The sequence below is a fragment of the Elephas maximus genome, chromosome 11, assembly GCF_024166365.1.
Source record: "Elephas maximus indicus isolate mEleMax1 chromosome 11, mEleMax1 primary haplotype, whole genome shotgun sequence".
Lineage (NCBI taxonomy): Eukaryota > Metazoa > Chordata > Mammalia > Proboscidea > Elephantidae > Elephas > Elephas maximus.
In genome coordinates, this window is record NC_064829.1 from 64035559 (window position 1) to 64047855 (window position 12297).

The 12297-nt window shown below is 35.7% G+C and overlaps 1 protein-coding gene across 14 annotated transcripts in view; it reads right to left on the reverse strand.

Annotated features, from left to right (window-relative positions):
• Positions 1 to 12297, reverse strand: part of TCF4 (transcription factor 4) — a 389634-nt gene that overhangs the window by 135176 nt on the left and 242161 nt on the right. For 11 of the 14 annotated variants that reach the window (XM_049900867.1, XM_049900860.1, XM_049900875.1 and 8 more), the window contains 2 exons: positions 4511 to 4640; positions 3997 to 4046 (listed from right to left, as the gene is read on the reverse strand). In XM_049900867.1, coding sequence (XP_049756824.1) covers positions 3997 to 4046; positions 4511 to 4640 — 180 coding nt within the window. The remainder of the gene's footprint in view (positions 1 to 3996; positions 4047 to 4510; positions 4641 to 12297) is intronic. The other 3 variants (XM_049900865.1, XM_049900862.1, XM_049900872.1) reach the window with 1 other exon arrangement.

Here is a 12297-nt window from a genome sequence, read left to right on the forward strand (position 1 = left end):
TACAGTAATAGAGGTCATTTTCCTTATGATCCATGTGTCCAAATTAACTCTGACCACTTGATACAAAGCTTGCCACATCCTCCTTAATTTAAAAACAAAACAAACTATGATACAACATATAAAATGAACTTCACTGAAAAGTGCTGTTTGAAAAATGATCACTGATGAAAAGAGAGCTCCTAAACTATTCCTAAGGGTGAGATCTCCTATTTCCAGAGAATTCTAAAGTTCCAGGGGTCCCAACTGAGGAATAAGGGTGAGATCGTCACTAAAGTTTCAAACCAGATTAGAAGTGGAAATAAATTCCAGCGACGTTTGACGGCAGTTGTTAATAGTTTCTGGTAAAATGTGTATCATTTTGAAACATTCCAAATTACAAGAAGATCAAGGTTTTATGTGTTTAATTTGGTGAGCACAATGTTTCTGAAAGACAATCTCTTTGCAGTGTATTTTCCCGTGTTTGATAAGAATATTTTAAAACAGCACAGTATGAAATTATTTCGCTAATTTCTAGATTTTAACACTTTCATGTTAATTTACGTTAAAAAATACGAATCTTTCCCCTCCCCCCCCAAAAAACAAATGATTTAATATGGTGCATTTTTCTCTGCAACTAGGGCTTACATGAATTCAATTTTTATGATTATTAGGTAATATAAAGACAAGAAATTTACTGGAAAGTGCAACAAGCTTGTAAAATACTAATTTTAAGATGAAATATGCTTAAAAAATAAAACCGAGAAGTGGGAATCTAACAAAACAGGAAGTTCACAGGTAGATTTGAAATGCAGGCATGCAAAATAAATTCTGGCATCAAGAGACAAAGCAATACTAAAGTCTTCAAAGGATGAGGGCTACAGGGAAAAGAGCAAAATACTAAAATCTGAAGAGAGAACATGAAAATGTTGTGCAGTAATAAGCGGAGCTCCTGTGGGCACTTAGTTGTCATTTTACAAAGTCTTTACACACACACACACACACACACACACACACAAAATCACGCTAGCCTTAACTACACGCTTGTGTTCTCCAGAGGTGAAGTCTTCCTTCCCTTCATTCTGGTGGGGCCTGTAGGAGGGTTCTTCACTATCCTATCCTAAAGTCATGCTTTTAAAGTGGCTTGAGGTCTCTAGATGCAGTGCATAGTACGAACACACACTCATGGATCCTGCCAGATCCAAGGCATGATGTCGGCATTATGCTTTCTCTCTTCCACAGATGCTGCCGTGTTTTCAAAACAGGGCAAGACAATCCCCTCGCTCTCCTGATTTCCGGTGATGACCCAGCTCAATGGCAGCCAAAGAAGTCCAGCCTCTACATCGAGTCACATCATAAATGATATCTGATTATGGAATGCTACAGTTTAAACTGCCTTTGTTTTATGTAAGAAAGAGAGAGGGCCCATTTCAAAAAGAGGGAAAAAAAGTGAGTTGACACAACAGATTGTGGCAGATTTATTACTATTTATCATGGTAAATATGTATCAAAAACATGTAAATGTCTTTATCTATTCATAAGCACTGCAAAAGAAACCTTTTATTATCTCCAAACTTTTATTATCTGATATACAAATACTTGTACATATTAAAGCAAGTTTTAGAAGTAATTCTTATCAGATGAATAGTCATGATTTTCTTTGTGCTTAAAAGAAGAACAAGCATGACAGAGGTCTAAAAATATAGACACACAGAGCTACTGGGTTAAATGGGTTATGGTGTCTATTATGGATATCTCTTTGGGTCAAATTAAAATATAATTTTGTGCTGTTATGGATTTCATTATAATAAGCAATTAATACACAAAAATGCTAATATAAACAATTTAAATTATTCCTAAAACAGAGTTTAGGTATCTTTTTAACAATCATAAATTGGTGATTGGATTCTAAAATTATCCAAACTCTCTTATTCCTTGTAAAGAAAAAAAAAAAAAACAGAAAAACAAGGACAAAACTTGTTTGTAATTAAAATTTTCTCCTCCTTGTTCTTAAAAAAAGGTTATTTACCCAAAATGTTCTATAAGGGCAATTAAAACATTTAGCCAAAAAAAATTATCCAAGAAGAGTAAATTCTAAACTAACCATTAAAGGCTAAAAATTAAATAGTAAAAACTAAGTTTCCAGTTCCTCAGTTTTTTATTTATTGTGAAGAAAGGAAAGATACTTTCAGCTTTCTGAGCATTTCATATTCATAACATACCAGCAACAAATTAATGGTCTTAATAGCAAAGACAAAACTATAGCAGTAAAACTTTCTATAGCAGCCAGCTAGCTATAGGTAAATATTTGAAAATTTACAGACAATTAGGAAAAATTGTTGCTGACAATGATTAAGCATACAGATATCTAATGCCTCATCAATGCACTGCTAAGATATTACACAGATTTCTGCATAACGTTAGCACTAGAAAAAACAAAGTTAATTTCAGTATGAAGCACACAGTACTACAGCTTCAAGTTTTTTCGTGGCTTTTACAGCAGAAACAGAGCTATTCTATCATTTCAGAACATTCAAAGGTCCGCTTGTTGCGCATAATATTGTGCGTGTTATATACAGGCATGTTTAAAATGCAAACAGTTGTGAGGACTATATCATTGGAAGTTGTCATAAAAGCTATTAAAATCTAAAGTTTCATCTAAATTAAATCCACCAGTAAGTTCAAGCTTAAAATATGCTTATAAAAACCAAAGTGGATATTAATTTCAATATGACATGGAAATTCAAAGAATAAACTACTCAGTACATTTTTAAGTGACTTTTTTGTTAGTGCAAAATTTTATACACTATTAGCAGTTTTATTTATACAGTATTTTTACATGTATCAATAATTTTGTGATGTTTCTCCAATATACTGAGCCTATGATAATCAGAACGCAATTTTTTTTTTTTTCCTGATAGGACTCATTCTAATACATTCGTTTAATAATTTTTTAGATTAGCTGAACTGAAATCAAGTCAAATACACAGGTGTTTGGGTAATCTAAACTTAGCACATTTGCAAAACCCATTCTTCTTCTATACTTAACAACAACAACAAAAAGAAGTAAAACTAATATAGAAGCATCAATTGGTAATATATTTTGGAAAACAATTCTATTTTAAAGTATAAAAACTTTTAATAAGGTTCATTTGCATTCTTTTCAAAGAACACTGATACCTTGCAGATCACTGAATTAAATTATATATATATCACAGGAAACAAAGAAGAAAGGAAGGAGGAAGAAGCAAGGAAGGGAGGACATCACATTTTTATTCTATGTAAGGAAAAAATGACTAGAAATAGCTGAGCCCTAAAGAAAGAAAACTAAACAATCTAGGAACACAAATTTGAAAATATACGTAAGAATTCCACATAAGGTATCATGCTGTGATCACAACCAACTTTTACTACCTTGAGGGGAGGAGGGGGGAAACCTCAATAACTCCAGCTATTAAAAAGACCCAGAATGCTTTTGGTTACAGCTGGATTTTTCTAGTTGTCACCTGGTATTAAAGACACACACAGCTACTGATGCAGCTACATTTGCAGCTTTTACTCAGCAACCTCTCTAGAAAATAGAGACATTCTCCCTGCATTCTCCGCTGAAACCCATGTAAATTTTTTTCCTAAATCCTCTCCACAAATCTCCTTTCGCATGCAAATCCATAAAATCATCATAATACTGACAAAGAATTTAACCAACACATGAAACTAATACTCATTCTCTTGAAAGCCCTGTACAGGTACAACTCCTCGAACTTCAGGCACCTTTTCAAGGCTCTCTTCAGAGCTTAACCTGCTGAATATCAACGTAACTGCCCACTTTTCCAGGACGTGCAATTAACCACTCCAAGGTGGGTGAAGTGGCTGGGTGTGCAGGTTATTCCTACCTCATCCACATCCTAGATAAATGCACTGCTCTGGAAGCCGGGAACCTCATTTACTCCTATCTCCTTTGCATCCATACAAAACAGAACAAAATAAACAATATACAAAGCAGAAACAAGCAGTACTTACTGAAGAGGGCAAACCTGGAGGAACTTTTCGAACTTTCTTTGTCTGTACCTCTGAAAGAAAAGGAAGCACTCTGTGAGCTCGTCACATGCCCATTTTTCTAACAAAAATGCATTAAACCATGAAGCCATTTAGATTAGAATGGATTTTTTTTTTCTTTTTTTAAATATCACTACCTTAGCAAAATGTAGTCACTACTATCTCCTTTTTTTCTGGCAGAAATCAGAATACTACTTTGTTAAATATGAAGCCTTCAACTTTTTAATGATGTTTTTTGGTTTTTGTTTGTTTGTAGGATTCCTTATGAATCTACACACAGGAATAGTTCTGCTACTATAAGGTGTAACCTACTCCCACAGCATACTACTGGGGGGAGTCACCAGCTTGACCACTGATCAAAATTTTATGGGGTTTTTGCGGGGAGGTAAGACTGGGGGAGAGGGTGGCATTAACAAAAAAGGAAAGAAAAAGACTAACAGTAGTCACTCAGACATTCAAACAGAGAACCCTCACTTACCCATGGCACTACTGTGAAGAGGCCTCCTTCGGGGGTTATTGCTAGAATACTGATAGTACTGGGAACCAGGCTTGGTGGGCGAAAGGGTTCCTGGGTTGCCCATATCCATGTCACCTCCAAGGAGACTCTGCTAAAAGGTTAAAAAGGGAAGACAAACATATATGGTTAATTTTTTTTTTTTTTTTTGCAACACCACCCAACTGATTGTTAGTACTTAAACCAATGCAATAAAGAAAACAGCATCTGCTCAAAGGGAAACAATTACAACAAAACAAAACCAAAAGAAAAGAAAGAAAAAGCAGTCTAAGAAGCTATCTCAAAGGTTTTGAATTTTAATTCTTTAAAATTCTTTTGGGAGTGTTGGATCCCTTTAAACAATATTTTAAAAAATCTTTTCAGAGGACTAACATTTTAATTTGATAAGCGAATGGCATTTACGTAAGACTAGTGTTTTCTTTATCCAGACGCAGGCTCCTATCTGTGAACAACTCCTGCCCTTCCTTAGCCAGACCCAGGAAGAATCTCATTTTTCGAGCACACAAAACTTCCAGGCTAATCCTACTGGGGTTGAGGGTGGATGCAGCCCTTCCACTGAGCTGAGAACTCTGCTCTGTACCGGTACAGTGTGATCCTCAACGAACGTACCAGAAGATAAAATGCCAACTGAACCGAGAGAAAATGCAAATGTTCACAGTAACTTCCAAAATTTTAGGAGTAGTAGGCAGCCTAAGCTAACAGGCACAGATTAAAGGACTTCAGAATACCCTCTTGAGGACTACTAGAAGCTAAAATACATCCCCACAGATTAAACATTTCCCTGAACCCTAGAAAACTTCCACAAATATCATTAACTTATCACGGTGTGTCAAATTCTAAACTTTCAAATATGATGACAAAAGAAAGATTACACAATAATATTACAGTCTCTAAAAGCTACATAGAAACTTACCCATAATATATAAATCGCCTGATTATACTCTGCTTTGAACACATTGTTCTTTTAATTATTCTGATATGTAATAGAACAAGTGTAGATGCTGCCATTTATATTAAGAACAAATTTACTATTTAATAAAGAAATTTTAAAATTAAGTAGTAAAAATCTAACTTTATCGTTACTTGTAATCAACTTTTACTGACTGAACTAATTACTGTCCTTGATAAAGTACAGAATGTGTTTTCCCTAATCTAAATTCTAATCACCATGTCACTCACAACAGACTTAGGGATGCTTCACTAACACACTATTCACATGCAAAATACTCTAAATAGGCCAATTATGACTCTGCCCCTGTTCCCTGGTTAACCCGCTGAGAACTGAAAAATTTCACAAGGCAGTCACCAACTAAAACAAAGGGTCCTTGTTTTAAATTAAGACAGTCTTTTTGATTCCTAAATAGCTCAACAAAGTGGCATGTCTTCTGGTGAAAGCAGTTGGTCAAATATGACCCATAAGCTGGAAAATCAAAAATGAAAACCTCCCCTTTCCATCGCCATATAGCTAAATATCATAAAGGGAACCTCTCGGTTCCAAGGGATTTTTGTGAGTGTTGGATTGTTGGATGAGTAATATATAAAAGAACTAATCAGTTACTGACAAACTCGCCTTCTTCGATTCCACTTTTAAGAGATTTTTTCAAGGAATACATAATAAACAATACTTGAAAATAAAACTTCAAGGGTGTGATTCTAGGTTGACAGCACATTTTGGGCAATAAACTCGTTGCTGGTATCTTAGTATTTACCACATGGCTGATAAAAACCTGGCATCTCTATACTCAACCATTGCCTCTACAGAACTTAAAAAAGCTATCAAAATGCTACACAATGACAAACTGAAATATAGAGTCCTTTATTATAAAGTTTTCTATAAATCAGAAACCCAGTAGCATAACATCAAATGATGTCTTTAGCATTTTAGGAGTGGTGGTCAAAAATTTTTAAACCTCAACCTAAAGTTCCACTTTTGGTGATTCTTAGTAATAGAAGTCTGTATTTCTTTAAGTCCATGTTTTCTTTGAAATTTCCACACACCTATAAGATTGTGAGTTATTTCACACCACAACCTCCCTAGGAGTTTGGTAAATCTACAAATGAGTCTTCATTGCATGTCATAGAGGGGTTTGAAACAGTATTATTAAGACCTTTGTATTCTACAGAGATATTATCCTTATTTCTTAATCTCTCCCTTTTTAAAAATATATATAAAATCTTCAGATAAGGACAGAGCCAATATATTGAAATGCTTGCTTGTCTTTTTAATGAGCTTAACCACTGGTTAATTTTTGTTGGTCCTGGTAGCAAAGGTTTTCACTCCCAAGAAAGTAGATGTAGTCAATAAGTCTATATAAAAACAAACGTGCTTGCTATATTGTGTTTTTGCAGCATTCACAACAGAGCTGTTAAAATATATATAATGTTCACTGGAAGATACTGGCTGTGACTGACCTTATTGCTGTTAATTTAAAAGAAAATTATTTCATGGGCCAGCTATAAATAAATCATGTATCTAACTCATGCATGTTCAGTCACATGAACTCTGTATAGTGATACAGTACGAAGACCAGACAGCACGTACAAGCATATAGTGACTCCTGTACCTTTTTATTTTTTTCACAAAGCACATTCCTGTTTCTCTTTTTCAGACCTGTTTGTTCCTTTTTCTTTTTCACTCGGACAATAGAATTGTTCTTCTAATGCAACAAAAATAAGCATTTCCTCACACTTAAAGGGGCCCTAATCACCCCGCTAGGGAAAATGAAGATAAGAATATATGTGTTCCCATTGTAGAGTACACTTGTAGAATGAACAATGACCATTTACTATTGTTTGGCCTTTACGTCAGATACTTAACTCTCTGTAGCAACAAGAAAGATAAAATATTTTCCACAGGGTGAAAAAAAACTAAGTTTGCGAATTTAGAAAAGTTAATGGCCTTCAATTTAATACCGCACAAAACGGATAAGGCATTCATTTCTATATGAATTTACCTACATTAATATATACCTCTGAAGACACACTGATGCTCAATAAAAGTGAAGTTTGAAAGCTAAGTCTACTTTCAGAATGGGCAAAGGCATCCTTGCCTGTAATAGGATTATAATGGTTCTAGGGTTTTCACATTGTGCAAATTCATGCTCTGCGGTTATGCCGGTCCCAGTAGTAAGCGGCCAGAGTCCGCCAGGAAACACTGGAAACAAGATGTGGCATTTCGCAGAGCTAACCTGTAAATCTTAAACCCAGAGTTGAGCATTTTGCTTAACTGTCTGCAATGTGATGAGATGTGTCCTTCCCCTTATTCACTCCTTATTTTCTTTGAAGGGGAAACAATTTCAAGACTTAAAATACCCCAACCAAAGAGGAGCATATGTTGACTTTGTCAACCAGGGTTGAAAGTATTGGGGTTCCTCCCTCCCGTGGAACCAATTCTCCTGCAAAGACCTAGTTCTGCTATACCCACTCAAGTGCCAAATGCAGGCATTCTGGGAGGGTCTCTTCAGTTAAGATTTTTGTTTGTTTGTCATCAAATCTGGGTCTCAGACGGTCTTTCTACTACATTCTCAACCCTGCCCCCATTCCTTGAAGGGGGGAGCTTTAAAAACCCTTGATCAACCACTGAACTCTGCTTATGCAACCAAGAATGCAAAAACCATGAATTAAACTTGAGTAACAGAAAAGCAGCATATATCTCAAATTAGATTTATAACGGAATGGTAATCAAAAATAGAACTAACTGCTTCAAGCTTAAATTATCAACTTTTTTCTTGTTAAACTAAAATCATCTTGCTCTGAACTATTATTTCATTTCAGTCAGCACTTTAAATGTAATGGGTGGGTGGTACATTTCTAAAAAGGAAGATTATATTTACCCTTAATTATAGATATGAGTGAGATCAGAGTACCCGGAATGCTGCTTTTTTGGCTTATAATTAATTCATCTAATAGGTGAAAGACCTTGAATTTCGGGGTTGGAACCTGGGAGGGGGGGAAAAAAAGGAATAGAAGAAAAAAATCTCTGGGGAAAAACAAATGTGTCCCTGGTTTCTTAGGGCTTTCTCTGATTTTGCGTCACCCCCATTACGTTGTGATCCGATATCAGACACAACATCTTGGGGGATGTTGTGGAACAGAGAAAACCAGTCTCAGATGAAACCAGATTAAGCTCCTTTTCTGAACTATTGCCAAATGCTTGTGAGCCTAATTCATGTTTGGGTATTCTAGTACTCACACAGCTGCAATTCCATTCTTTCCTCACAAACCTAAGTGATGTATAGTGGCTTTGTATGGGGAACTGACTCCATAAAGCCAGGCATTTTGGGAGGCTTTACATTAGTATGGAATTAAATTCTGAACCACTGTAAAAGCTATGAATGCCGGATATATGTGTAGGTGTCTAACAGGCTTTGCAGTGTTAAGGGCAAAAATACGCATTGACAAAAATTGCAAATCAAATTTGTTTAAAGCACTTTTTTTTTTTTTTTTAAATCACAACTGAGGTCATTTCTACAGAGTTAATTCTGCACAGAATCAAGTTTTCAAAAACACTGCTGAATAAGATTCCTAACAGCCATGGGGAAGTTTTTGCAAATCCCTATCGAATAGCTGCTGCTGAATTTGCCATTTTGACCACAGAAGGGCCATTGCTGACTTTCTACAGTAGCAGGAGGGGGCAATAATTTTGCTGCTGTTGGCACTTACTCTGTAACGTAGAATATATCTCGCACCAAAGGGCAATGAAGAACACAGTATTTCCACCTGTCCACTTTTGAACTTCAACGCTCAACACTGAAGGTCAGTTTTGGGCAGTGTTTATTCCTGATATCTAAAGATACAAGAATGCACCTTCATTTATTTTTATTTCTGTCCTATGCTTGTACTCTTGGTTTCAACAAAAGAAAACTCAGGAAACTGGGAAAGACAAGATGGCAAGGATAGTTTTCACAATCAGGGACTTCCCAGACTGTTACTACGCTGCAGAAAAGTGCAAATTATCAAAATTATCGTTTAGCAAATATTTCAAAGGCTTTTGGTCAATGTTTTTTATTTTCACTTTAAATGTTTAATGCACATTTGTCTGTAAAAGTCAGCAGTAAATTTCAGACATATTAAAGAAAGAGGGAAGGGTTTACGGCCAGACAGATCATCTCGAACCCCGAGACACATAAAGCAATGTGATTTGGAGTTAGGCAACTGTCTTAAAACGTATTTCCCTCCTCTGTAAAATGAGAATAATAAAAGCTCTATGTAGGGCTGTTATCAGAAAAAGATGAAATAACACACATTAAGTGTCTACCACACAGCTTACCCTCCTTCTGCTATTCCCCAACAGAGAGTCCCATATGATGGTCCACTGGTAATTATTTTAAAAGATGTCCCAAAAGTTGTGAATGACTGTCAGTCAGATACTCTACTTTCAGTTAAAAAGTAAACACTGAGATAATAACTCTGAAAAGTCATATGAAAAGCTGAGGAAGAGTTCATTTGGGGTCTACACAGGCAGTGATAATAGCCTCGCCTCAAAGCCTAGAGCTATGTTGGCAACAAGAAATGGCTAGTTTTGTTCCATATTTAATAAAGAAATTGGCCAACAATCAATCTCGAAAATTTAAGCATCAATGACCATTCTCCTGGAACTGCCACAGGATTACTTCAGTGGCTCATTTAATTTTGCTTTTGCAGACATGAGCAAAGTGCCACTGTTAATTCACCTATACTTGAAATCAAAACTAGTCAGTTAAATGACTAAGTACACAGAAATAGCAAATGATTTATGTATGATGAAATTTTATCAATCATGTAGTATATTCAAACCCTCACTACTGCATTAACCACTTTTACATAGAAACTAGTAAATGGCTTCAAATTCACTTCAATTTTATGTTTTTCCCCTTTCGAGGCCAATTCTAGTGATAGCTTTGAAGTACTATTTAAAAAATGAGTATTATGTGATCCTCATCAAATACTACTTAGAATCTTCACTTCCTCCCTGGAATCACAAAAAATAAGTACATGCACTCCATGGTTTTGGTTGGAAAATTTGTACAATCCTCAAAGAATTTAGTTCACCTTGAACAAAATTATTGTTTCAGCAGTGATTATATTTCACCAAGCATTCAAAAATTCAAATATTTTCTTTCCTTATAAAGAAATACAACACCTTATATCTAAATGTTATAATGTGATGCAAAAGTTGCCATGGTAACTATTACTTAATAGAGTAATGGTCAAGTAAAAACTCATGCATTTTGGTATGGAAATTAGAACTGCCCAGGGCTGGCAAGATTTATGCATTCACTTATTTGACTACCTCTGAGATTAAAAAAAAAAAAAGATATATTATTTATTGTATACACTAAAGTTAGGAAGTCTTTTTACGGTTTTTGAAAATCCATTCTAAAATCCAAGGAGATCTATTACATACTAAAAAGGAGGTTATATGTGTTGGTGGGAGGGTAGAAATTTAGCAAAAAAGAAACACTAAAGGCAATCAGTAACTTACGATGAAATTAGATTTTAAAAAATCTTATGTAAACAACAGAATTTAGGATAACTACTTCCTTATCAGTTTATGCTCCTTTTCAGCTCAGGAAATTATTTAATATATAATTTGATAAGTGTGCTATAATCACTACTTTCCTTAAAATATCTTCAGCAAGTTTGCTTCAAAGTAAAAATAGAACAATTTGAATAAGACCTGTTAACATACTAGGGGGTTAGCATCACTGCTCCTATAAATATAAACATGTGGCTATAATAAATGTACTGAAAAGTATATTTGGCCAGGTTGTTATTTTAGTAAAATAAAGGAATATGAAACTGTCACACATCAGTCCTAATCATATCTGATGGAGAAAGCCCCATTTGGAGGTTGTTGTAACTGTCTTCCTCTCTGAACAAAGATCTATAAATACCATTTTCACATAGAGACTGTCTTCCTAGATGGCAGGGACCAGGGTCGCATTCAACCTGGCTTACCTAGCATCTCACATATGTGCTCAACTAAAGTCTAACCGGCGGCTGTGCAGGATTTTGCTAAAATCAAGTGCCCCAATATCTGCATGAACTTGAAAATAATGTGAATGTGAAAGGCCTAGGATGTATGAAATAGGGAAACTGATACTTCCAGAGAAGCCGTACATTATAATGGAATCTTCAAATCATCCTGAGATTATTTAAGTCCTGACAATCCTTTCAGAAGCTGTGCGTGGCCTCCTCCTACAAGGGGGTCTGCTCTCAATGCCCACTGACTAATTGCCGCCCAAGATTCTCTCTCTTTCTTGCAGACATAACTTATCAACAATGTGTGGCTTGAAGTCTAAACTAGTTCATAAGCAGTTCAAAGAAGAAATGACTTATTCGTTTTTAACTCCCTAGAGTGCCTGGTCCAGAGACATGGCCATGACAAATGTTCAACTAAATACCAAAACAAATACACAACGATTAACATTGGCCGAATCTAGGGTTTAAATAACTACTATTACTTTTTTTTAAGCAGCAACCTATTTCTTTTGCCATTTCAGCTGCCTTTGCTGCTGCTAATAACAACAGTAGGAGGATGAGGAGGATGAATAACAGAGTAGTAGAAAGGGTAGAAGATGCAGTGGTAGCAGCAATCTGTAACTGAGTGTCTTCTAAGTGCCATGTGCCCCTGAGATCCTTTACATGCTAACAAAGTTGATGATACCACCTCCATTGTACAGACAGGCATTTAGACTGGGTGGGTGACCTGACCAATAATGCCATGTGGCTGGCAAGTAGCAGAGGCAGGACAGGAATTCAGTTAGACC